Genomic DNA, 26,828 nt, shown 5'->3' on the forward strand with positions numbered 1-26,828 from the left:
GCTGCCAGTTTCTTTGCTAAAACATAACAAAAGTCACCTTTGCCCCAGTTCCCAACAAGTTCCTTATCTCCATCTGAGACCACCTCAACCTGGATTTCATTGTCCATATCCTCATCAGCATTTTGGTCAACACCATTCAACAAATCTCTAGGGAGTTCCAAACTTTCCCACATTTTCCTCTCTTCTGAGCCTTCTAAACTGTTCCATCCTCTGCCTGTTACCCAGTTCCAAAGTCGATTTCACATTTTCGGATAACTTTTCAGCAGCACTCCACTCCTGGTACCAATTTACTGTATGAGTCCGTGTTCACACTGCTAATAAAGATATACCTGAGACTGGACAATTTACAAAAGAAAGGGTTTAATGGACTTACAGTTCCACCTGGCTTGGGAGGCTTCACAATCATGGTGGAAGGTAAGGAGGCGCAAGTCACATCTTACATGGACAGCAGCAGGCAAAGAGAGCTTGTGCAGGGAAACTCCTTCTTATAAAACCATCAGGTCTCGTGAGACTTACTCACTGTCACAAGAACAGCATGGGAAAGACCTGTCCCCATGATTCAGTTACCTTCAACTGGGTACCTCCTGCAACATGTGGAAATTCAAGATGAGATTTGGGTGGAGACAAGGACAAACCGAATCATTCTACCTTTCTATAAACTTGCAACTTTTAATGATAGAAAACATTTTTGATGCTTACAGAGATAAAATTCATTTATTTGAAAAACCTGCATACCTGATCTCCTAATGATGCTGAATAAAGGACGTAGATAATATATCATTTTTGTAAATTAATTAAACAGTATTCTTCTATATTTTGGATAGCATGTAAAAATATCACTCATTTTGGATGTTTTTCTTTTTGTTCCCTCATTTTGGGTAAGATTGCTTATGCGTTTTCTCTCAGAACCAACACTGGTGCTTATTAAAGTAACATAAGTTTTTTCTGTGTTTTCCTTCAAAGGTTGCTCAAGAAACAGATGTGAGAGCCCAGATCCGTCTGCAATTTCGTGATGTCAATGGAGAACTTATAGCTGTACAAAGATCTATGGTGTGTACTCAGAAAAGCAAAAAGACAGAATTTAAAACTCTGGAAGGAGTCATTACTAGAACAAAGTAGGTGTTTATATGATATTTGAATTTCTGTTCATTTTCAGTCTTTTAGGTCTGTAAGTTGATGGTTGTTTTCTACTATAAGTTTAGGGGAGCATATTAAATTTTTTTCAATAGACTTTAGACTTTATTTTTTTAGAGCAGTTTTGGGTTTATAGCAAAATTGGGCAGAAAGTACTGAGCTTCCATTTTCTCTCTACCCCCACACACACACAGCCTCCTCCACTATCAACATTTGATTTTTTGTGGATACTATTTGTCAGTTAAATAGAATGATCCCATGAAAGACTTAGGGTTATGTTCCATTCTCTTGAGTGATTTCTGAACAGTTGCTGAATTGAAAGCACATAATCACTCAAATACAGGTTGAATGAGTAAAAAATTCTAGTGTCATGTTTAAGAATGGGTGAGATGAGAAGCAGACAAGTAGGAAAGAATGATAAATTGTTCCTTTCAACCATTATCATTCTGTTAGAGGCAGGTATCATTTTCTAATGGATATGGATTTGGGGATTAGACTACCTTAGATTCAAGTCTCTGTCTTTGTTGAGCAAATTACTTGACTATTCAGCTTCTTCTCCTCCCTTTTATTTAACTAGCTAAGTAATTCCTTTATTTAACCAATAATGCACATCTACTGTGTGCTGGAGGCACTATACTGGCTTCTCAAGCAGGTTTTCATCATTGCCATTTTAACACACTCAAGTATCTCTCATACCCTGGGATTTCATTCCACTCCAGTTACTACCTGTCTCCTTCTTCTCCTTTATAGCCAGTCTCTCAAAAGAGTTGTTGATACTGTCTCCATTTCTTCACCTCCTCTTCACTCCAATTGCAGTCCCATTCGTCCTTTGAAACACCTCTGACTAAAGTTACTAATAACTCTGTTTTTAATTAGGGTAAAGCTGCTGCTATACAAAGTAGACCTAAGAGTGAGCCTCTGTTTATTTCATTTGTAAAGTAGGCATTCATTTTCACTGTGTGTATCTTAGATGTTGTCAAGGTTGAGCTAATGCATATAAAATGCTTAACATGTAGTAAGAGTTCATGTGTTAGTCTTCTATGACTGCTATAACAAACCACAAACTTAGTGCCATAAACAATACAAATTTATTATCTTACACTTACGTAGTTTAGAAGTCTGAATTGGGTCTCACTGGGCTAAAATCAAGATGTTAGCAGGGTTACGTTCCTTTCTGGAGGCTCTAAGGGAGAATATGTTTCCTTGTTCTTTCCATCTTTTAGAGGCCACCCATATTTTTTAGATCATGCCCTCTTACTCTGTCTTCAAAGCAAGCAATAGTGGGCAGAGTTCTTCTCATATCAAATCACTGTGACCTCTTCTTCTCTCTTCTTCTGCCTTCCTCTCTCACATTAAAGGACCCATATGATTACATTTGCCCCATCCAAATAATCCAGGATAATCTATTTTAAGGTCAAATGATTAACACCCTAATTCCATCTGTAATCTTAATTCTCTTTTGCTGTGCAATGTAACATTCACAAATTCAAGGGATTAAAATGTGGACATCTTGGAGGACCATTGTTCCATGTACCATAGCTGAGTAAATGCTAGTTTATCACTTCTTATTTGAAAATTTCTTTTTCTAGACCTCCATGATACAATACTGTTCTCTCTTTCTATCACAGCTACATACTACTTCATTCACCCCATCAATAAAGGTTGGAAGTCTCATTAGGCTCAGTCCTATATCTTCTCCTTTTTTTTGCTCTGTATTTTCTTCCTAGGTAATCACATTCTTATCCATTGCTCAAACTACTCTGTGTTCATAGATGACTCACAGATTTATGTCATATCTCCAAACCAGACCTCTGTTTCCAGACCCATTTACCCAGATCTATTTACCCATTTCTGATTTTTTTTTTTTTTTTTTTTTTGAGATGGAGTCTTGCTCTGTCTGTCACCCAGGCTGGAGTGCAGTGGTGAAATCTCAGCTCACTGCAACCTCCGCCTCCCGGGTTTAAGCGATTCTCCTGCCTCAGCCTCCTGAGTAGCTGGGCGTACAGGCGTGCACCACCATGCCTGGCTAATTTTTGTACTTTTAGTAGAGATGGGGTTTCACCATGTTAGCCAGAATGGTCTTGATCTCTTGACCTCGTGATCCGCCCACCTCAGCCTCCCAAAGTGCTGGGATTACAGGCATGAGCCACCGCGCCCGGCCCCATCTCTGATTTTTTTTACCAGTTGTTTCAAAGACAACTTAGGTTCAACATTTCCAAAACCAAACTCACAGTCCTTTCTCTTTGACCTCCCCCCTTAAAAAACCTCCAACAACTTGGTCTTATAGTATACCTCACCTTGGTGAATGATACCACTATCCGTCCAGTGACAAAAACCAAGAACCTAAGTCTTGATATGTCTTTGCCTTCCATATCCAGTCTATTACTGAGACCTATGGATTTAATCTAAATGTCTCTTGAATCTGTTTCCATCTCTACAACCACCATTCTAGTCCTAGTCCAAGCTACCATTGTCTTTCCATGACCTCATGTGATAACCTATTGATTTATCTGTGTCTATTCTAGCCCTCTACAAAGCATTCTTAATATATTCAGTATAACATTTTTTTCTTTCTTTTTTGAGACAGAGTTTCGCTCTTGTTTCCCAGGCTGGAGTGCAATGATGCAATCTCAGCTCACTGCACCCTCACCGGATTCAAGCGATTCTCTTGCCTCAGCCTCCCAAGGAGCTGGGATTACAGGTGCCCACCACCACACCTGGCTAATTTTTTTGTATTTTTAATAGAGACAGGGTTTCACCATGTTAGTCTGGCTGGTCTCGAACTCCTGACCTCAGGTGATCCATTCACCTCGGCCTCCCAAATTGGTGGGATTACAGACATGAGCCACCATGCCTGGCCCAGTGTAATATTTTCAAAATACAAATTGAAATGTATAAAAAACAGTAAAGACAGATATTGCCTCTGCTCACCAGAGCAGTCTGTTACTGAAGAAAGAACCCCGTTCTAAGATGTTTTTAACTTACCTTTGCCTGTCTGCTATTGATCATCATGTTTTGTTTTATTCTTTGTCTCTTATTTTTAAGACAGTTAATGCTCTATATATTATCTCTAAGTATTCTAAATTATTATATTTAAAAGTCCAAATATGTAAAAAATAAATTCTGGCTTCCTTTCCTGAACTACTTTGTTTTACATATCTTTTCATCTGTGAACCGTTAAATAGTTTAAGAGTTACACTTTTTAGCATGATGAAGCCATTTCCAACGGGATAGGTGAAGGGCCTTTTTTTTTTTTTTTAAAGAAGCACAGTATGAATTGATTAAGCAATAGAATAGATACACTAAAGGTTATTTTACGTATGTTCTTTATTTTCATTTTCTGTAGGCATGGTGAAAAGGTCAGTCTGAGCTCTAAGTGTGCAGAAATTGACCGAGAAATGATCAGTTCTCTTGGGGTTTCCAAGGCTGTGCTAAATAATGTCATTTTCTGTCATCAAGAAGATTCTAATTGGCCTTTAAGTGAAGGAAAGGCTTTGAAGCAAAAGTTTGATGAGATTTTTTCAGCAACAAGGTTTGTAACCCTTAAATAGACTTTGTAGTCCATTAAGTTATTGAACTGTGTTTGCAATTTGGATGCTTCTTTTTAACAGAAAAAATTTAAAAAGCAGAAAGGTCATCAGTTACTACCTCTCACCCAGCAGCAACCATTGGGCATATTTTCTTTCACTTGTCTTTCTGTGCGTATATTTATTTACCTGATTGACAGTATAAATGTAATTTTTTTCACTTACGATTATGTCATAGGCATTTTACAAGTTATTAAAAACTCATTGTAACTGTAATCTTAGTGACAGCATAATATCCCACTGTATGAATATATACCATAATTTACTTTGCCAGAAATTTGATTTTTGTTTCATATCTTCAAAGATACATTAAAGCCTTGGAAACACTTCGGCAGGTACGTCAGACACAAGGTCAGAAAGTAAAAGAATATCAAATGGAACTAAAATATCTGAAGCAATATAAGGAAAAAGCTTGTGAGATTCGTGATCAGATTACAAGTAAGGAAGCCCAGTTAACATCTTCAAAGGAAATTGTCAAATCCTATGAGAATGAACTTGATCCATTGAAGGTAACTTGATTTTATTTTTAATTGACAAAAATTGTATATCTTTATGGTATACAGCATGATGTTTTGATATAAGTGTACATTGTGGAATGGCTAAATCAAGCTATTTAACGTGCATTACTTCAATTTTTTTATGGTGAGAACACTTAAAATCTACTCTCTTAGCAATTATATATTGTTATTAACTAAAGTCACAGTGATGTACAGTAGTTAATTTCTTGTATACTAAATAGGTAGTCCTTTTTTTGCTATAGTAGCATTCTCCCCTTATTTGTATATGAAACTGAATGGCTTGTATATTTCTTGAATTATCAGGGAGCTAATGTTTTAGGTCTATATTAGTCTTTAAATTGCTCAAAGAGCTTGGATTTGAAAGAAAACAAATTTGTAGCATCACACTAAATTAGTAGTATAGATCACTAGGTGTTAAATAGCAATATCATTACCCAACCTTACAGTTCTGTATTAAGATTTTTTAAAATTGACATCTTTCTAGAGAATTTTTAAAATTTGCAGAAAGTTTTTGAAGCATTCAAAAATTGCACAGAATTTGGAATTCATCCATAACATGTTGATATATTTGCAAATGAGTATACCTTCCTCAACCCGGTGATTTATAAGAAAGGCCTACAGGAAATTCCATTCATTCATTTAATAAGCATTTATTGGGTGTCTTCTTTGTACCAGGGTATACTGTGCTTGGGTACAAAGAGGACTACAACTGCACCCCTGTCCTTAAGGTATTCCTAGTCTAAATAAGACATTCTTAAAAATGTCTATTTGCTATGTTTTAGATAGTAGATTTTTTAAAGTCATTAAAAAATTTATTGATTTGGTTTTTAAAAAACTCACCTGTAAATACCAGTATAGATCTTTGAATCGTGAAGTAGAAAATATATATATTTTTAATGATGGCCATGCATAGAAATATATTGCAAGGGCTTCTGGGAGGAGGTAGGGCTGAGGTGGGCCTTGAAGAATGGGAAGAAATCAAGTCAGCAAACTAGAAGACATTTTATGTATGTTTGTATTTATTTATTTATTTATTTTTGAGATGGAGTTTCGCTTTTGTTGCCCAGGCTGGAGTGCAGTGGCGTGATCTCGGCTCACTGCAACCTTTGCCTCCCGGGTTCAAGCAGTTCTCCCACTTAGCCTCCAGAGTAGCTGGGATTACAGCCATGCGCCACCACGCCCAGCTAAATAAAAAAAAAAATAGAATTTTTTGTATTTTTAGTAGAGACGGGGTTTCTCCATGTTGGTCAGGCTGGTCGCGAACTCCCGACCTCAAGTGATCCGCCCGCCTCGGCCTCCCAAAGTGCTGGGATTACAGGTGTGAGCCACCGCGCCTGGAAGTGTTTGTATTTATTTTGACTTTTCTTTTAAAAGTAATATGTGCCCCTAGTAAAAAAGTTATAAAAGGATATTAGGTGAAAAGTAAAAGATAGTCTTCCATTTCTCATCTCTGACCTTCCAGAGTATATTTTACCTGCAACTTTTTTTAACTGCATATATACAATACATATGTATATACAAACATTCACTTGTATGTATGTGCATATTTACCTTTACAAGCTTAATCAGAACAGGATTGTGAGAGGAAGAGTCTGGGTTAAGTAAATCAATATAAAAGGAGTAAATGATCAATATGAATCGGGGTCAGATTATAGAAAGCTAATGGATTTCAGACTTAGTTCAATAGACAGAAGAGTGGAAGACTATGTTATATTTTAGGATGAGTTGTCCTGATAACTCTGTGTGGGTCCCGTGGTAATTACCAAGATATTAGAACAGATTTCCTTTTTTTTTCTTCTTTCCCCCTTGCCCCACTCCACATTTTATCTTGAGGAACATCTTGGTTGGAGAGATGACAGGCACATGTAATGGTAAGGCAGAGAAAAAAACAAGAGCTGTAGGAGCTCTGAGGATAAAGAAAGAGAATTTCTATCTGAGGGAGCCAGAGAGGATTTCATAGGACTGAATTTGGCCATGACTTTTTTGATCATAAATGAGTAAGTCATTGGAGACATAGAGACAGTAAAATCCAAGCTGTCTTTGAACACTGTCAAGGAAATCCATATTGTTGAAATGAAGCATTTATATTGGAAATGATGTCAAGGTAGGGCTAAATGATAATACCTAGGATTTAGTGAGTGGTGCCAAGATTCTAACCAAGGCTGTAGCAGAGGTTGAGGTATTTATTTACTTGTTTGTGTTTAATTGTGAGTAATTCTCCAAGGGTTTAATATTCTTCTCTGTATCCTCAGAGCCTAGCCTAGTGCCTGGCACATAGCAGGTGGTTCAATAAATGTTTATTAAGTAGATGACTTCCAAAGTCCTTTTTTTAGCTCTGACATGTGAAGATTCTTCCCTTCATAGAACCCAATTAAAGTTTGGGTCAAATCACCTTCCCAGAAAAGACTACGTCCTTTCAACCATGCACTAGAATGCATCCTTTCCCATTTTTACTGATTCCCTTCATCTTCAGGAACTCTCACTCTCTCATGAACTACTTTATTACCATCCCACCATATCCTGTCCTCTTTTTTTGGCCTACTTAGATCTGTTTTCCTTTCTTGCCTTAAATGGGAATTGCTAGAGGAATATGTTTCTAACTTTTTTTTTCTGCACACAAGTTCATGGTCCTTCTATACTTGATAGCCCAGCTGCTCTATTTTTTTAATCTCATTTCACACTGGCACCTAAGCTTTAAACCCTTGGCTGTTTTTGTTATTGTTGTCTGCCTGCTTGTCCTAGCTCCTTTTACTACATGTGTACTCTGGGGATAGAACCTATGTTTTGTGCTCTGAGATTAGAACCAAAACACAGATGTCAAAGAAGGAATTCAGGGGATCTGGTGACTGGCTGGATTTAAGGAATGAAACAGGTAGAGATGTCATGAAAGATCCAAGCCCAGATGATTATCATAATGTTTGTGCTACCAAGAGGCAGTGAAAACACTGATGGAAAGAAACTGAGCACTTTGTAGAGTATCATAGTAGAGATGTTAGTATTCATTGCTCTTAAGTATCCATCCAGTTATGTTTGTTAGACTCTACTCAAAAGGTATTTTCTGAGTACAGAATTTTTTTCATAAGTGGTGCAAATGGTCTCATTAATTGAATGTTTACTGCCTAACACTAATCCAAGTGCTTTAAAATGTATAATGTAAACCCCATAGTAACTCTGTGAGGTTGTATAGGCAGGAAAACTGAGGTACAGGTTTTCACAGTGGAAATAAGGGTTAAAGGTAGGATTTGAGTCCTCTGATTCCTAAGTTTATACTTTTTTTTCTTTTTAAGTCAAGTTTATTAAGGTATAATATATATATGGTAAAATCCACCCTCTTTAGAGTATAAATTCTATGAGTTAGGACATATGCATACAGTAGCATAACCATCACTACAATGAAGATGTAGAATATTTCAATCACTCCAAAAAGTTCTCTCAAAGTCCTTGCAGTCAGTCCTCTCCCCCTGCTCCCATCCATAGTAACCACTAATTTGTTTTCTGTCATTATAGTTTTGCCTTTTCCAGAGAGTGGCACATATATAGAATCATACAGTATGCAGACTTTTGTGTCTGGGATTTATCTATGTTGCTGCATGTGTGAGTAATTCATTCCTTTTTTTTCTTTTTTTGAGACGGAGTTTCGCTCTTGTTGCCCAGGCTGGAGTGCAATGGCATGATCTCGGCTCACTGCAACCTCCGTCTCCCAGGTTCAAGCAATTCTCCTACCTCAGCCTCCCGAGTAGCTGGGATTACAGGCATGTGCCACCACACCCAGCTAATTTTTTTTTGTATTTTTAGTAGAGACGGACGGGGTTTCTCCATGTTGGTCAGGCTGGTCTCGAACTCCCAACCTCAGATGATCTGCCCACCTCGGCCTCCCAAAGTGCTGGGATTACAGGTGTGAGCCACTGTGCCCGGCAATTCATTCCTTTTTATTGTGGAGGAGCATTCCTTCCATTGTATGCATGTATTATAATTTTTTTCCTCATCCATTCTGTGGCTGATGGACATTAAGTTGTCTTTGGTTGAACTAGTTTACAGTCCCACCAACAGTGTAAAAGTGTTCCTCTTTCTCCACATCCTCTGCAGCACCTGTTGTTTCCTGACTTTTTAATGATTGCCATTCTAACTGGTGTGAGATGATATCTCATTGTGGTTTTGATTTGCATTTCTCTGATGGCCAGTGATGATGAGCATTTTTTCATGTGTCTGTTGTCTGCATAAATGTCTTCTTTTGAGAAGTGTCTGTTCATATCCTTCACCCACTTTTTGATGGGGTTGTTTTTTTCTTGTAAATTTGTTTGAGTTCTTTGTAGATTCTGGATATTAGCCCTTTGTCAGATGAGTAGATTGCAAAAATGTTCTCCCATTCTGTAGGTTGCCTGTTCACTCTGATGGTAGTTTCTTTTGCTGTGCAGAAGCTCTTTAGTTTAATTAGATCCCATTTGTCAGTGTGGTGATTCCTCAAGGATCTAGAAATAGAAATACCATTTGACCCAGCCATCCCATTACTGGGTATATACCCAAAGGATTATAAATCATGCTGCTATAAAGACACATGCACACGCATGTTTATTGCAGCACTACTCACAATAGCAAAGACTTAGAACCAACCCAAATGTCCAGCGATGATAGACTGGATTAAGAAAATGTGGCACATATACACCATGGAATACTATGCAGCCATAAAAAATGATGAGTTCATGTCCTTTGTAGGGACATGGATGAAGCTGGAAACCATCATTCTCAGCAAACTGCCGCAAGAACAAAAAACCAAACACCACATGTTCTCACTCATAGGTGGGAATTGAACAATGAGAACACTTGGACTCAAGAAGGGGAACATCACACACTGGGGCCTGTTGTGGGGTGGGGGGAGGGAGGAGGGATAGCATTAGGAGATACACCTAATGTAAATGATGAGTTAATGGGTGCAGCACACCAACATGGCACATGTATACATATGTAACAAACCTGCATGTTGTGCACGTGTACCCTAGAACTTAAAGTATAATAAAAAGAAATAAGTTGTTATCGGATTTGGGTTGTTACAGATAAAACTGCTATAAACTTTTGTATACAGGTCTTTGGATAACTTTAGGACTCGGGTTGCTAGGTCGTATGGTAAATATATGTTTAACCTTATAAGTTACCAGATGGCTGTACCATCTGGTACCACTTCATAGTCCTACCAACAATTTACCAACAATTTATGGGAATGTAATTGCTCTGCATTCTCATCCCCACTTAGTACTGTCAGTCTTTTTCATTTTAGCCATAACAGTAGGGGTGTGGTAGTGTCTCATTGTGACATTGTGAGGTTGTATTTCTTTATATTTTTCATTTGTGTTTTCCTAGTTGATCAGTCAATTGATTATTGATTTTGAGCATCTTTTCATGTATTTATTTGCCACCTGAATATCTTCGTTAGTAAAATGTAAGTCTTTTGCCTATTTTTCAATGTTATTTATTTATTGGTCATTTTATTATTGAGCTGTGAGAGTTCTTTTTTTTTTTTTTTTCTTGTTTTTTGAGACAGGGTCTCGCTGTCTTACCCAGGCCAGAGTACAGTGGTGTGATCTTGGCTCACTGCAACCTCTGACTCCCAGGCTCAAGTGATCCTTCCACCTCAGTCTCCCACGTAGCTGGGACTACAGGCACACACCACCACACCCGGCTAATGTTTTTTAATTTTTTTGTAGAGACAAGGTCTCACCAGGTTACCCAGACTGGTCTCAAACTTCTGGGCTCAAGCAATCAGCCTGCCTCAGTCTCCCAAAGTGCTGGGATTACAGGTGTGAGCTACAGTGCCAGGCAGAGAGTTCTAAATATGTTCTGGATACAAGCCCTTTATCAGATATTGGTTTTGCAGATATTTCTTAACTGCTTTTCAGAGGACAGGAGTTTTAAATTTTGATCAGGTACAGTTTATAAACTTTTTTCTCTTATGGTTTATACTTTTTGTTTATTATTTAAGAAGTCTTTGACCTAGTGTCACAAAAATATTCTTCAGTGTTTTCCTCTAAAAGTTTTATAGTTTGAGTTCTTACAATTAAGTACATGCTTCATTTCAGAATCTTAATATGATATGATGTAAAAGTTGAGGTTTACTTTCTTACATACAGATGTCCACTTCTAGCACCCAGAGCCTAGTCATTATGATACCCTGCCTCCTAATCTTACTGTCATCTTGTCTCCCAATCTTAACTATACAATTTTGTACAAGACAGTTAAGTCCTTTGAATTTCCTGCTTAGTATATACTTTTGTGAGGATTAGAGAGAATTTATAGCAGCACCTAGTACAATGTCTGGAACATAGCAGACATTCAATCAGTGATACCTGTGACAGTTGTTCTTGGTAAAATTATTTTTTTCAAATCTCTCTTTCGTTTAGCTAACATTGAACACCTATTGCATGTTCTGGGGATACATTAGGGAACAAAGTAAACAAAGTTTCTGTTTTTAGGCCGTTTACGTTCATATACAAATCACAAGCTATACTATTAGTATAATTTTAATAAATTATGTTAAAGTCGAGGATGCATTTTGGTGCAATTATGAAAGTTTGCAATTGCTGTCTAAGCATTCCAATAACTTAATATATTAGTTTAAAATTAGGTTCTGCTGGGCATGGTGGTACATACTTACAGTCTCAGCTACTTGGAGGCTGAGGTGGGAGGAACACTTGAGCCCAGGAGTTCAAGTTGTATTGCACTGTTATTGCACCTGTGAATAGCCACTCCAGCCAGGGCAACATAGCAAGACCTTGTCTCTGCATTTGAAATAATAATAATAAAAGTAGGTTGTAAAAATGTCTTAGAAGAAGAGTTGGTCAGTTTTGGAATCATAGAGGCAAACACTAGAAGAATATCCCCAGCATCATCCAATAAGAGAATGCCCCGAACCAGATCCCAGTATTCCTGGGAGATGAGGCAACCAGCTGTCTCTGGAAGTGAGCCTCAGAGCAGGCCACTGAGCTCCTTTGTTGTACTTTACTTGCTCAGAGTCCTCTGTGGTTGAGCAAGCTTTGGATTAAACTATACTCTTCATGTAAATTTGCCTATAGGCTCAGAATGCATTGGTAACTCACCATGAATTTCTAGCCTTCTCAGTAGTCCTGACTTAAAAAAATACATTAAATAGTTACCTTTTTAAGGATTAAGTAACTCTAAATGCCCAATGAATGAATAATGACTTTTGTGGCAGGTGTTGAGGACAGGACATGGTGTTTGGAGTTAGAAGTGGAATTTAATTCCTGCTTCTCTCTACTAGCTGTGAGGACTTGGGCCAAGTTACTTAATGTCTCTGAACTTCAGTTTCTCTAGGCCCGCTCTACAGTGTTATTGTTAGCCTTAAATGAGATCACTTTTACTAAATGCCTGGACCTGGAGTATCTTACTTGTCTTCATCTATCACCATGTAAGCTATAGTGAGTTTTATTTATGTAATGTTTCTTTATTTTCAGAATCGTCTAAAAGAAATTGAACATAATCTCTCTAAAATAATGAAACTTGACAATGAAATTAAAGCCTTGGATAGCCGAAAGAAGCAAATGGAGAAAGATAATAGTGAACTGGAAGAGAAAATGGAAAAGGTTTGTGGTGGTAGAATTTTGTTCTGCTTCAAAATTTTGGGATTATTGTAATGAACTTTATTTGAATCCATTTTGCCATCCACATTGGAAAAAAACAAATACAGATCTTGTTACTTCTATGTATACGTTAAAATGAAGGATATTGAATAAGGTTTGGTTTATATTTGGTACCTCAAAGTGATCATATTTTCTTATGTTTGTACGTTAAAGCTTTTTATTTTGGTGTTACACAGGTTTTTCAAGGGACTGATGAGCAACTAAATGACTTATATCACAATCACCAGAGAACAGTAAGGGAGAAAGAAAGGAAATTGGTAGATTGTCATCGTGAACTGGAAAAACTAAACAAAGAATCTAGGCTTCTCAATCAGGAAAAATCAGAACTGCTTGTTGAACAGGGTAGGATAAAATGTTTATTTGGTCGTTTTTCCTACTATGATATTATACATTTTCTGTATGAATGAAGAATCTCCAAGGACTTATGCTGAGTGAAAAGCCAATCTTAAAAGGCTATACACAGTATGTTTCCATTTATATAACATTTTTATAATGTCAAAATTTTAGAAATAGTGGAGAAATTAATGGTTGCCAGGGATACTGGGTAAGAGAAAGGACAGGAGGGAGCTAGGTATGGTTATGATTAGAACAAAAAGAGAGTTCTTGTAGTATTGGAACTGTTCAGTATCTTGACTGCCATAGTGGATATATGAACCGACACAGGTGATAAAATTATATAGAACTTAATACACACACATACACATGCTCAGGGGTACAAATAAAATTGGGGAAATTTGAATAAGATTGATGAATTATATCAATATCAGTATTCTGGTTGTGATATTTTACTGCAGTTTTGCAAAATGTTATCATTGGGGGAAACTGGGCAAAATGTTCAAGAGAGACACTGCATTATTTTTTATAACTCGTGAATCTACAGCTATCTCAACTTTTTAAGCACCAGTTGAAAAAAAAATTATGAGATTTTTTTTTTTTAAAAGGTCGTCTACAGCTGCAAGCAGATCGCCATCAAGAACATATCCGAGCTAGAGATTCATTAATTCAGTCTTTGGCAACACAGCTAGAATTGGATGGCTTTGAGCGTGGACCATTCAGTGAAAGACAGATTAAAAATTTTCACAAACTTGTGAGAGAGAGACAAGAAGGGGAAGCAAAAACTGCCAACCAACTGATGGCAAGTATTTTGAAATACAGTATTTGTTACTTTGTTTGCATCATATTCTCTACTTGAATTGTTGTTAATTTTTGGTTGGACTCCATTTTGGCATATTTTTCTATTAGTGTTAGGATAAAATCTGCTACAAGGCAGAAAAACCTTTATTGAAGCAAATGTTCTTAAGTGTATAAAGATAAAAATATGAAGAAAATGTAAACCTACATTTTTTATTTGGTTTTAAGTAAAAATTTTTAAAAACTAATTGCAGAGAAAACATTTGCTCACAGTTAATGATTATCTCTGGGTAATGGTTTTGATTGTTTTTAAAATACAGTCTTGAACCACATGTTTTGGTCAGTGATAGACCACATATTTGACATTGGTCCCATAAAATTATAATACTGTATTTTACTGTATGTTTTCTGTGTTTAGATATGTTTAGATACATAAATACTTATCATCGTGTTACAGTTGCCAAAGTATTCAGTACAGTAATATGCTGTATAGGTTTGTAGCCCATAAACAATAGGCTATACCATATAGTCTATGTGTGTATTAAGCTATACCATGTAGGCTTATGTAAATACATTCTGATGTTCACACGATGATAAAATTGCCTAATGATGCATTTCTCGGAATATATCCCTGCTGAGCAACACATGACTGTACTTTTTTGTATTTTCTTCAGTGTACATATATTCCTTTTGCAATTAAAAAACTTTTTCTTAAATTGTTTAGTAAATTACTAATGCTCATTCTTTACATACGCATTTAGAATGACTTTGCAGAAAAAGAGACTCTGAAACAAAAACAGATAGATGAGATAAGAGATAAGAAAACTGGATTGGGAAGAATAATTGAGTTAAAATCAGAAATCCTAAGTAAGAAGCAGAATGAGCTGAAAAATGTGAAGTATGAATTACAGCAGTTGGAAGGATCTTCAGACAGGATTCTTGAACTGGACCAGGAGCTCATAAAAGCTGTAAGATATTCTTTGAATAATCTAATAATTTTAAGATATAATACTTTTAGAAGTATTTTGTCTATTTTTGATCCTAAGATTATAGCATTTTAATAAAAACATCAACTTTGTCTTATTCTCATGTAAAATGAATTCATCTGAATATCTTGATCTTCTGACTCTTTGGTTCTACAACCTGATAGGCTGAAAATTAGAATCACATAGGGAGCTTTTTAAAGATACTGTACTGAGACCTTAAAGCTTCAGACCTTCCAAATCAAAATCTCTGAGAATGGGGCATAGAAATGTACCTTCAAAACACAACAAAACTGGCTAATTCTTATGAGCACCTTGATTAAGAACACTTACCAGGCCAGGTGCAGTGTCTCACACCTGTAATCCCAGCACTTTGGGAGGCCAAGGCAGGCAGATAACGTGAGGTCGGGAGTTCAAGACCTGTCCAGTCAACATGGTGAAACCCCGTCTCTACTAAAAATACAAAACTTAGCTGGGCGTGGTGGCGTGTGCCTGTAATCCCAGCTACTTGGGAGGCCAGGGCAGGAGAATCGCTTGAACCTGGGAGGCAGAGGTTGCAGTGAGCCAAGATCGCACCACTGCTCTCCAGCCTGGGTGACAGAGTGAGACTCCATCTCAAAAAAAAAAGAAAAAGAACACTTGCCAAAGTTTTAAAAAAGCAAGTATTTTTCCTCTAGGTCACACACGTTGTAATTCTAGATGATTTTTGCTGTATTATTACTTTTTCTGTGTTAAAAACTTTCTTAGCCAATCTTTTCAGGTATTTCCATATTTTCTTTCTTGCTTCTAGTCTGTCCTCCTTCTTCACATCTCCATTACCAAAGTAAGCATTCTAAAGCATGGCAAACTTCTTAAAGCCCATCTTGATAATTTATGTAAACATTTATTTTTGCTCCATAACTCACCATTGTAGCATACGTTTTTGTCAGTTTAGCACTTCATCAGTGTTGTCTTGTTGGGGTGGGGAGATACTTGGTCAGGGACCACATCACACTATTTTTATAGTTTCTACATACCAGGCAATATAGTGAATTACATGGGGACATAATAAATATTTAATTGTTGACTGAGGACTCACTAATCTGTGTACTTAGACACGTCTCCTAATTTTACACTAATTCTCACATTTCTTTCCTGTTTGACCCTTCTAGGTTTATTTACTAATTCTCTACCATTATAACATAGTAAGGTCACTTTCATAAGATATACCTTAGAGCGTATATAGTGCCTTATGTTTTTTTCTCTTGTTGGATACAAACAGTAATATTTGGAACATTCTGAGGAGTAGTTAATTTCTAATACACTTTGTCATTATTTTAATTCTTGCACAAAATATATAACACCTTTGCATTTGTATGAATTATTGACTAGGAACGTGAGTTAAGCAAGGCTGAGAAAAACAGCAATGTAGAAACCTTAAAAATGGAAGTAATAAGTCTCCAAAATGAAAAAGCAGACTTAGACAGGACCCTGCGTAAACTTGACCAGGAGATGGAGCAGTTAAACCATCATACAACAACACGTACCCAAATGGAGATGCTGACCAAAGACAAAGTATGATTTTTCTTTTTGTTCTAATTATACTGTCTGGTACTTAAAATAGCCTACCTTGCACTCATAAGTCATAGACTATAAGGTATTAAGTTGGTATTGACTATATTTTAGAGGCTAAGTGAGCTTAGTACTCTATATAATAGACTTTGAAGCTTAAAAGTTATTGTTTAATTACAAAAAGTTAATACAGAAATGTATATATATGTATATACACACATGCACATTACTGTTAACTTTTAACATACACAAGTTTTAAAATTTTATATTGTTCGACTTGGTACTCCACTCTTAAGGCTTAGAAAGACCATCCCCACTTGAAGACTTTAAGAACTTTAAGAAATTTTATATTTTATTTTCATATTTTTATAGTTTTAAGCTTAGAACTTTAGTCAGTCTAGCATTTATTTTTGTTCTTGATATAGTGTGGAGATATAGACTTTATTTTTAAAAGATGTTTTTTTTTACCTATAGGCTGACAAAGATGAACAAATCAGAAAAATAAAATCTAGGCACAGTGATGAATTAACCTCACTGTTGGGATATTTTCCCAACAAAAAACAGCTTGAAGACTGGCTACATAGTAAATCAAAAGAAATTAATCAGACCAGGGACAGACTTGCCAAATTGAAGTAAGTTGCAACATTTGGAGATGTAATAGAAATCTCTTATTTCATGCTTACCTGTTTAATTGTTTTAAAATAATTTATTGTCATGAAATGGTATGTTATATTGATAAACTTTAGTTCTTGCATACAAGGAGACTTCAGAAAGTTCATGGAAAAATGGAATTAAAAGATAAAAATTTTAAATAAACTGTATTTCTCAACATAAGCTCCATCAAGTTCAAGACTCTTCTGAGCAGTGATACCAGCAATTTAGTTCAGTCCTAAAGAACTGAGGGTCCTGGGAATTTAACCATGTCAGTGTAGTCTTTTTTACATTGTTAGCATAAAAATGGGTGCCCTTTAAAGATTTTTTTAAGATTAAGAAACTAGAAGACAGGAGGAGCCAAATCAGGACTGTAAGATGGATGCCTAATGATTTCCCATCGAAACTTGCAAATGGCCCTTGTTTGATGAGAGGAATGAGCAGGAACATTGTTGTGGTGGAAAAGGACTCTCTGGTGAAGCTTTCCTGGGCATTTTTCTGCTAATGCTTCGGCTAGCTTTCTCAGAACACTCTCATAATAAGCAGTTGTTACCTTTCTTTGGCCCTCCAGAAAGTCAGCAAGCAAAATGCCTTGAGCATCCCAAACAACTGTTGCCATGACCTTTGCTCTTATCTGGTCTGCTTTTGCTTTGACTGGACCACTTCCACCACTTGTTAGCCATTGCTTTCACTGTGCTTTGTCTTCAGGATTGTACTGGTAAAGCTACATTCCATCACCTCCTGTTACAATTCTTTGAAGAAATGCTTTAGGAACTTGATCCCACTTATTGGGGAAGTTCTGCCGTTGTCTGCAGCTGATCTGGAAGCAGTGATTTTGGGCATCCATCAAGTAGAACGTTTACTCAACTTTAATTTTTCAGTCAGAATTGTGTAACTGAATCAATTGAGGTGTCTATGGTGTTGGCTATTGTTTCTGCTGTTAATCATTGATCTTCCTCAGTTAGGGCATGAAGAAGATGATTTTTTTCCTCACAAATTGATGTGAACAGTCTGTCACTGTGGGCTTCATCTTTAGTATCGTCTCATCCCTTCTTAAACTGAGTTATCCATTTGTAAACTGCTGATTTGTTTGGGGCATTGATCTCATAAACTTGTAAAGTATCAATGATTTCACCATTCTTCCACCCACACTTCACCATAAATTTGATATTTGTTCTTGCTTCAGTTTAATTGGGGCTCTTTTCAAACTGATGTCTTAACCTTGTTAGTGCCTTAAACTAGATCCTATTCAGACATGTTATAACAAGTTAGTATGAGTTTGTTTCAGTGCAAAACATTTTGAACTTCATGCATAGTTTTTTTTATAATACACATTTTCCATGAACATTTTGAAGACCCCTCATATTTTACAAATTAAGTAAAATGGTAACGGATAGTAATTTAGGCCTCTTGTCCCTTGAAAATTTGTAGACCTATGAAGATTAAAATTTAAAAATTCTATTTTCATTTCTGTGAGTAATCCATTATAAAAAGTGATCATGTTTCTCAGATGTTACCTTGGATAGTGGTTGGATAAGCGGGTCAAAAATTCCACACAGATTTTTGAGGAAAGTAGAGGACTTGGCTTTGGTGGTGTTTAATCTGTGTTTCTTGTGGAAGTATCTGTGAGGGAATACAATATTGGAGTTTGAAATTCAGGAGATTGGAAGTTGTTGCTATGTAAGGGATACTCAAAGTCATTAGTATGTCACCTTGAGAGAGTTATGCAAAGGGAAGGAGTTACAATTAGATTCCTGGGAAGCACAAACATTTAAAATGTTAGCAGGCAAAGGAAAAGGAGCAAGTGAAGGAAACTGGGATGTGCCCAGGGAACCAGGGTGAGAGCCAGATAGCTGTGGTGTCTAGGTGCCTTGGGAAAATAGTCTTCAAGGAGAAGGTCAACAGTGTTTGGTGCTACGTAGAGGTAGAGTAAGATGAAGACTGTACTTGGCACTTAGGTCACTGGTGATCTTGATGAGAAGTGCTCAAGGGAGTCTAGGATAATGAAAATATCATCATATTAGTTACTTTTTTCCAAATGTTTACTGTGACTCAGGATGGGTAGTCATGATGAAGAAGCATGTGTGCAGTCACACACATTTATCTGAAACAAATTTCTCAAAGTAGTACATATACATACAGCCTACTCCAATATATTACCGTCTATTCTGTTTCATTTTTTAAAAATATGCTGAATACATTAAATTGATTACATGGTAGCTAATGCATCGAAACCTGCAAATTGAAAAACCATGTTATGTGTGAGTATTGAGGTTGGCTAGGATGATGTTTAAGAGTTAAAGTGGAGATAAATTGTACTAGTAAGCAAAATCTTTGATGAATGAGAGGGAATGACTGATCTGAACGCAAGTGGATGACAGCAACAAGGAGGGGGAGGATACAAAAGAAACAGTATTTACAGGAGAGTAAGGAAGTAGTATTTGTGAAAGGACTAAAGGGAATTACGGGGATGTTCTCTTGTCTTCTTTCTGTCCAATAGTCCTAGCAAGCATCTTGCTGAGGCTTAACCTGGGATCAAAGACCATGAACCCCCAGAAACCAGGCAGAATTCTGTGTACATTTTTCTGGGAGCAGGCCCATGAGTAGGACTGGCAGGTGAGTCAGTGTCCTAGGGGGAGAGTTAAGGCAGAAGTGGACTAGTCCCTCAACTTCTGAAAAAAATTATTTGGTCATACCAAACTCTTGTAATGATTTGTTGGCAGAATTTGTCTTGTTTTTGCCTACTCAAACTTTCAAACTAATTTCTCCTATTTTAAAATGAAAATCCATATTTGCTCTTATTTTAGCAAGGAACTAGCTTCATCTGAGCAGAATAAAAATCATATAAATAATGAACTAAAAAGAAAGGAAGAGCAGTTGTCCAGTTACGAAGACAAGCTGTTTGATGTTTGTGGTAGCCAGGATTTTGAAAGTGATTTAGACAGGCTTAAAGAGGAAATTGAAAAATCATCAAAACAGCGAGGTAAGTTGTCTACTTTATATTATCAGGATACTTTGACACCTTTGAATTTTCATTCACAGGTAACTGTTAAGGATGGGGAATTTAAAAACCTGGTTATGGAGCCTAATGGCTTGGATTTCAGTCCTGGCTCTACAACTTACTCACTATGTGACTTTAGGCAAGTTACTGAAACCTTCCTGTGTTTCATTGTCTATAAAATGAGGACACAACTACCACCTGTGGTACTGAGGCGTGAATGAGATTGTAGTTATAAAGCCCTTAGAACAGTGCCTGGCACATAGAAAGCTCTCAGTAGGCATTTTGTTATACTTATAATGTGTTACCAAAAAATATTTATACAAATCTGAATGTATCATGCTCTTTGGAAGAGAATATTGGAATTTTAAATATCAGAATTTTTATTTCTTTTATAATATATTTATAAAGCAAGAATAATCATATATTTATAGAAAAAGATACAACCGTATTCACAATACTGTATTTTATGTTTTTTTCTCATTGGTGATATAATTTATTTTCTTAAAATAGCCATGCTGGCTGGAGCCACAGCAGTTTACTCCCAGTTCATTACTCAGCTAACAGACGAAAACCAGTCATGTTGCCCCGTTTGTCAGAGAGTTTTTCAGACAGAGGCTGAGTTACAAGAAGTCATCAGTGATTTGCAGTCTAAACTGCGACTTGCTCCAGATAAACTCAAGTCAACAGAATCAGAGCTAAAAAAAAAGGAAAAGCGGCGTGATGAAATGCTGGGACTTGTGCCCATGAGGTAAGAATGGGATTTACCTTCACTGTACATGTAGCAGCACATTGTAAAAGGTACCCATCTCATTCCTGGGCAGATGGTAGTTACTCAGTAAGGACTCTGAGCTGGTATGCCCTGTCTTATATCACTTCTATGATAAGAAGATTCAATTATTTTGTTTAAAGGTAAGCTTGTTTCCTGTCTTTTTTTCTTTTTTTTTTCTGAGACAGAGTCTCTCTCTGTCACCTAAGCTGGAGTGCAGTGGCATGATCTTGGCTCATTGCAACCTCCACCTCCCAGAAGCGATTCCCATGCCTCAGCCTCCTCAGTAGCTGGGATTACAGGCATGCACAACCACAACCAGCTAATTTTTGTAATTTTTAGTAGAGACGGAGTTTCACCATGTTGGCCAGGCTAATCTCGAGCTCCTGGCCTCAAGTGATTGGCCCACCTCGGCCTCCCAAAGTGTGAGCACCGTGCATAGCCAGTAAGCTTATTTCTTAAACTATGAGGTAGACAGTCTTTATGTTCTTTTGTATGTGTGTTTAATTCCCAAGACTTAGCTTGTGGGCATAGATTTTCACAGATTTAGGACTGTCTGTTGACATGCTACTGTCTGAACCCAGCAAAAGAATTTTAAGTACTGAAAAGTTCTCCCAGAAGACAGATTTTAAACTATGTTTTTAATGTCTTTTCCACTTTCTAGAAGAATGAATCATAGATGATTTTCAGTTGTTTATATTTTCCATCACTTATACAAGAAATTCGTTTTATGTTCTGTTTACAAACAAAAATCAAGTCAGGAAATATGTGATGATTGCCTTAGTGTCTCCCAGAACATAGAGAACAAGGGTAGTGCCAGAGACCTAAGACATGACCCTCCAGGAGCTAATGGTCTGATTAAGAAGACAAGCTCTCAGAATTCAACATTTAGAAAGCTAGGCTTAATAAAGTGCTTAAAAAAATGATTCAAACAGATGTGTTAGGTAAGAAGGGAGGAGCCAATGGATACAGAATGAGAAGAATATTTTGAGAATGAGGCAGGAAGAGGAATATAAGACCTGGAGAAGTTCATTCAGCTCAACTGAGAGGAGACGGAAGTCAGAACACGGTGCAAAGGGAAGAGGAGTATGACCTATGCTGCAGTAGAAATGTTATCTGGAGTTTGGGGAATTATTTATAGGGATTGAGTCCTGTATGTTGGGGAGATAGGGCTACATTATATTCAGGTCTAGTTGTAACTCTGATAGGTGATGAGGAGCCAACCTAAGGGATTTAGTGAAAGATGTATTTTAGGAAAATTAATCTAATATTAATATATTGACTGAAACAGGCTGAGAAAAGCTCAGGAAGCAGAAAAACCAGGAGAGTGAAAGTGATTGTCCTGGAAAACCAAGGAGGAGTTTCAGGAAAAGGAGAAAGAAAGGCCTAAGAAGATGTGGTTTGTGGCAGCCAACTTCTAAGATGGTCCCTAGTAATCTTGGCCTCTTGGTATTTATACTCTTGTATAGTCCCCTCTCATGCTGTTGCATGATTGGTCTATATAACTGATAAAACAGGCAGAAGTGATAGCATGGCCTTTCCAACATTAGGTTATTTAAGGTACTATGGCTTCTTCTGTTCTCGCAATGTGCTTGTGCCCTCGTGTGAACTCGCTCACTCTCCCCCACTCCTCCCCTCTCTCACTCACTCTGTCTCCCTCTGTCTCTTGTCTGAGGGAAGCTAGCTGCCATGTTGCAAGCAGCCCTCTGGAGAGGCCCATATGCCAAGGACCTGAGGCCTTTGAGCAAGTGAGTTTGGAAGCAGACTTTGTAGCAGTCAAGCCTTAAGATGACTACAGTCCTGGCTGACAGCTTGATTGCGACTTCATGCGAGACCCTGAGTCAGAAGCGTATCTCTTGATCCTCATATCTCTGAGAAATAATAAGTGCTGTTATTTTAAGCTGCTAAGTTTTGGGATACTTTGTTATGCAACAATAGATAACCAACACAAGCATCAAGGGTGAAAACCAGATTATTGGGGCCACAGAGATGAGGAGACAGAGGCAGTAGTTTGAGAATAAAAAGGAAGGAGAGGAATAAGGTAGTATCTTGAAAAGAAAAAGATCAAATGGATAAAATTTGAAATTGGTAGAAAGTACACGTAGTAGAAATGTGAGCTTAGTTCTGTGTTAGACTGTTATACAATAAATGGCAGAAATTAACATCGTATTATATTTTAGGACCCTAGCTGTCACGGCTCCTTTTTTTTTTTTTTTTTTTTTTTTGAAACTGAGTTTTGCTTTGTCGCCCAGGCTGGAGTACAGTGGCGCAGTCTTGGCTCACTGCAACCTCCACCTCCCCGGTTCAAGCAATTCCCCTGCCTCAGCCTCCCAAGTAGCTGGGATTACAGGCGCACGTCACCAGGCTCGGCTAATTTTTTTTGTATTTGTAGTGGAGAGAGGGTTTCACCATGTTGGCCAGACTGGTTTCAAACTCCTCATCTCAGGCAATCGCCTGCCTCAGCCTCCCAAAGTGCTGGGATTACAGGCGTGAGCCACCGTGCTGGGCCACAGTTTCCCCTCTAAGAGTAAGGTGCATGTCTTACTCATTGTTGTATCTCCACAGTTCCTTGTATATTGCAACTTTGATAACTATTTGCTAAATGAATGAGAACTATAATGTCTGTTCCAATTATTTATTGCTATGTAACAAACCTCAAATCTGTCTCACAATAATTTTTCATGGTTCTGTGGTATGACTTGGCTCAGCTAGGTGGCTTTCACTTGGGGTCTTACGGTTGCAGTCAGATGTTGGCTGCAGTCGTCTCAAAGCGTAACCGAGCTGGATGTTCTTGATGGCTCACATGACTGACAGTGATGCTCACTGTTGTCTGGGAGCTCAGCTGGGGCTGTCAGAATAGGACATCTTCACATAGCCTCTGCATGCATCTTGGGCTTTTGGCAGCATAGTGACTGGGTTACTAAACAGAGTATCCTAAGGGTAAGTATTCCATGAACAGGAAGTAGAAGCTGCAAGTCCTTTAAGGCCTAGACCAAGAAACTGGCATGGTGACACTTCTTTTTCTGTTGGTTAGAGTGGTCACAGAAACTCCCAAGATTCAGTGAGGGAGGATACTGTATCTCTTGATGGGAAGAGTGTCAAAGTACTTGTGGCTGACTTGAATCTGCCTAACCCTATATCTGCAGTAGCATCTGTGTGCCATTCTGGTTACCTAGAGACTAGGCAACCACACATTTGTATATTCCATATTGTAACTTTGATAACTATTTGCTGAATGAATGAGAACTGTAGTGTCTATTCCCGTTATTGATTGCTGTGTAACAAACCCCCTCAAAACTGTCTCGCAGTGATTAGTTTTTCATGGTTTCATGGGATGACTGGGCTCAGCTAGGTTAGCCAGGTAAATGGCTGGTTACCACACATTTTAAGAGAACCTGAAGCTAGAAAAGGCCTAGAGGAAGCACTGAAAATGGACCAAGATGCTGGCAGGGCTGCTAAGTGAGGACACGTGTGTGAGGAAACCATTTTTATAAAGAAACCAAAACTTGAAGACCCGAAGAGCAGGGAAATGATGAACCCCTGTTTCTTTAGCAAGCTCTAACAGAATGTCAGTGGGCCATTCTGGAAAACTGGAGAAGGATGAGTTTGGGACAAATGAGAGAGGAAGTCTTCTTCCCAATAGTAGGAAATAACATTATAAAACACTTGTTTTAAGTCTAAATAAATCCACAAATGAAAGGTCAATAATGAATTAAGAGGACTTGATTGATTGATAGATAGGGTCTTGCTCCTGTCACCCAGGCTGGAGTGTAGTGGTGTGATTGATTATAGCTCATCGAAGCCTCGAACTCCTAAGCTCAAGCAATCCTCCTACCTCAGCCTCCCAAAGTGCTAGGATTACAGGCATAAGCCACCATGCCCAACCAAGAGGACTTTTTTTTTTTTTAAATATGGGAAAGCAATTGCCTAAGAGTGCAGTCAGGTTGATTTCAAATTCCAACTCTGCTGGGTGACCTTAGGGATGTTACTTAGCCCATTTGGCCCTTCGTATCCCCCACATAAAGTGAGGGGATTGATTTACATGATCATTAAGCTTCCTTCCACCTCTGGTTAGGATAGTACTTTCAGATATCCCGTGGGGTCACTTTCAGAGACATTGTGGAGGTCTATTTATGATAGTCACTTAGGTGGAAGGTTATTGGTGAAGAGGGGTAAAGTAACAAGATTAAATTTATCTGTGCGCCATTTGCTTTTTCACCTTTAGAATATGCCCTTGATGCCACCACTATCATGAGAACTGTCTATTCATGCAACCAATATAGGCAGTCTACTGGAGTGCAGGTAATACAGCAGTAAACAAAATGGACAAAGTCCCTGCCCTTATGGAGTTTATATCCCAGTGGGGAGGAGATGGATGACAAATAAGTAAATACATAATATGCCAGGGGATGATCAGGGGCATTGAGAAAAATACAGCAAGATAAGGGAATAGGGACTAGCTGAAGGGTGGTAGGAGGGGACTTGATGAAGGTGGCAGTGGAGTGGAAACTTGAGAGAAGTGAGGGAGTCAGCCATGCAGTTGTCCGGAAGAAGAATATTCTAGGCAGTGCAAAATCTCTGAGACACATTTGACCTGAAGGCCAAAGGGAAAAGTTGTGGAAGATGAGCTCAGAGAGGTAGTGGGGAGCCATATCTTGCTTATCTTCTTTGCGGGAAATATTTTCATTTAAAGCCTCAAATTTGCCAGTACCTAATACAAAACTAACATCATGACTGAGATCTCAGCTGAAAATGTACCTGTTTATCATTTTGTCTAGTGCGGACTCAGATTCATTTATTATAGCACCTCATTTAAATACAAACTCAATTGGTATTTCTCCCACAGGTTTTTTTCAGTACCATATCTGTGTGAGCCTTTTTACACACAATCCCCTTAGAAAAGGAATGCTGTCTAAAAATAGGTGAATTGGGTTTCTGAAAAAACAGAAATCCAAAGAGTAAATTTCAAATGTCTGTCTATAAAAAATGATAGGCAGGCAAGGTAATGGATATGTTAAATTAACTTTATTTAATCATTGTACATTGTGTACATATATCAGAACATCACATTGTACCCCATAAATGTTTGCAATTATGATTTATCTATTGAAAATAATTTTTAAAAACCTTGTGAATCGTGAGAAAAATTAACTCTTGAAAATAAAAAATAAAATGTCATAAATTTAAAAAAAAGAAAAACAAACCCAGAGAGTGCAGTGGCACAATCTCAGCTCACTGCAACCTCCATCTCCCGGGTTTAAGCAGTTCTCTTGCCTCAGCTTCCCAAGTAGCTGGGATTACAGGCGCCCTTCACCACGCCCAACTGATTTTTTGTAATTTTAGTAGAGATGGGGTTTCACCATGTTGGCCAGGCTGGTCTTGAACTCCTGACCTCAGGTGATTCACCAGCCTCAGCCTCCCAAAGTGCTCATATTACAGGCGTGAGCCGTCACACCCGGCCAGAAAACTTCTTTTAACATCTTATGTAATCATCAAAAAAGAAGGCACCAAAACCTAGACCATATTGATGAAAGATTTTGTGTGTGTGTATGAAAATGTAAAAATAGGGTTAAAATTGTATGTATACCTACAGTTCTTCACAGATATGTCCCCAGTTTAATAAATGCTTGGCCATCATTATTAGGCTGTCATAGCTGTGTCACTTTTTAGATATTGGGCACGTAATTTAAGGCCAACTACTAATCGGTGACAACAGTGTTCAAGAGGAAACATTGGCATGGAATTACTCATAATCTGCATACCTTCATATTTATTATGTGGAATAAGAATACCTCCTATTTCTGTGGTATAAAAAAAAACTATAGGTCTGACATGCACACGTATGTATGTTTATTGC

General features: G+C 37.7%; 1 protein-coding gene across 4 annotated transcripts in view; it reads left to right on the forward strand.

The window, feature by feature from the left end:
• The window catches only part of RAD50 (RAD50 double strand break repair protein), an 87,236-nt gene that overhangs the window by 19,735 nt on the left and 40,673 nt on the right, over window positions 1-26,828 (forward strand). For 3 of the 4 annotated variants that reach the window (XM_034960466.3, XM_003829302.6, XM_055112628.2), the window contains exons 3-13: window positions 964-1,115; window positions 4,481-4,666; window positions 5,026-5,230; window positions 12,703-12,831; window positions 13,065-13,230; window positions 13,830-14,023; window positions 14,781-14,987; window positions 16,374-16,556; window positions 17,028-17,185; window positions 20,012-20,187; window positions 20,716-20,953. In XM_034960466.3, the coding sequence (XP_034816357.1) occupies window positions 1,048-1,115; window positions 4,481-4,666; window positions 5,026-5,230; window positions 12,703-12,831; window positions 13,065-13,230; window positions 13,830-14,023; window positions 14,781-14,987; window positions 16,374-16,556; window positions 17,028-17,185; window positions 20,012-20,187; window positions 20,716-20,953 (1,910 nt within the window). In that variant the 5' untranslated portion in view covers window positions 964-1,047. Of the gene's footprint in view, window positions 1-963; window positions 1,116-4,480; window positions 4,667-5,025; window positions 5,231-12,702; window positions 12,832-13,064; window positions 13,231-13,829; window positions 14,024-14,780; window positions 14,988-16,373; window positions 16,557-17,027; window positions 17,186-20,011; window positions 20,188-20,715; window positions 20,954-26,828 lie in introns of those variants that run through there. The other variant, XM_034960467.2, reaches the window with a different exon arrangement.

The sequence above is a fragment of the Pan paniscus genome, chromosome 4, assembly GCF_029289425.2.
Source record: "Pan paniscus chromosome 4, NHGRI_mPanPan1-v2.0_pri, whole genome shotgun sequence".
Taxonomy (NCBI): domain Eukaryota; kingdom Metazoa; phylum Chordata; class Mammalia; order Primates; family Hominidae; genus Pan; species Pan paniscus.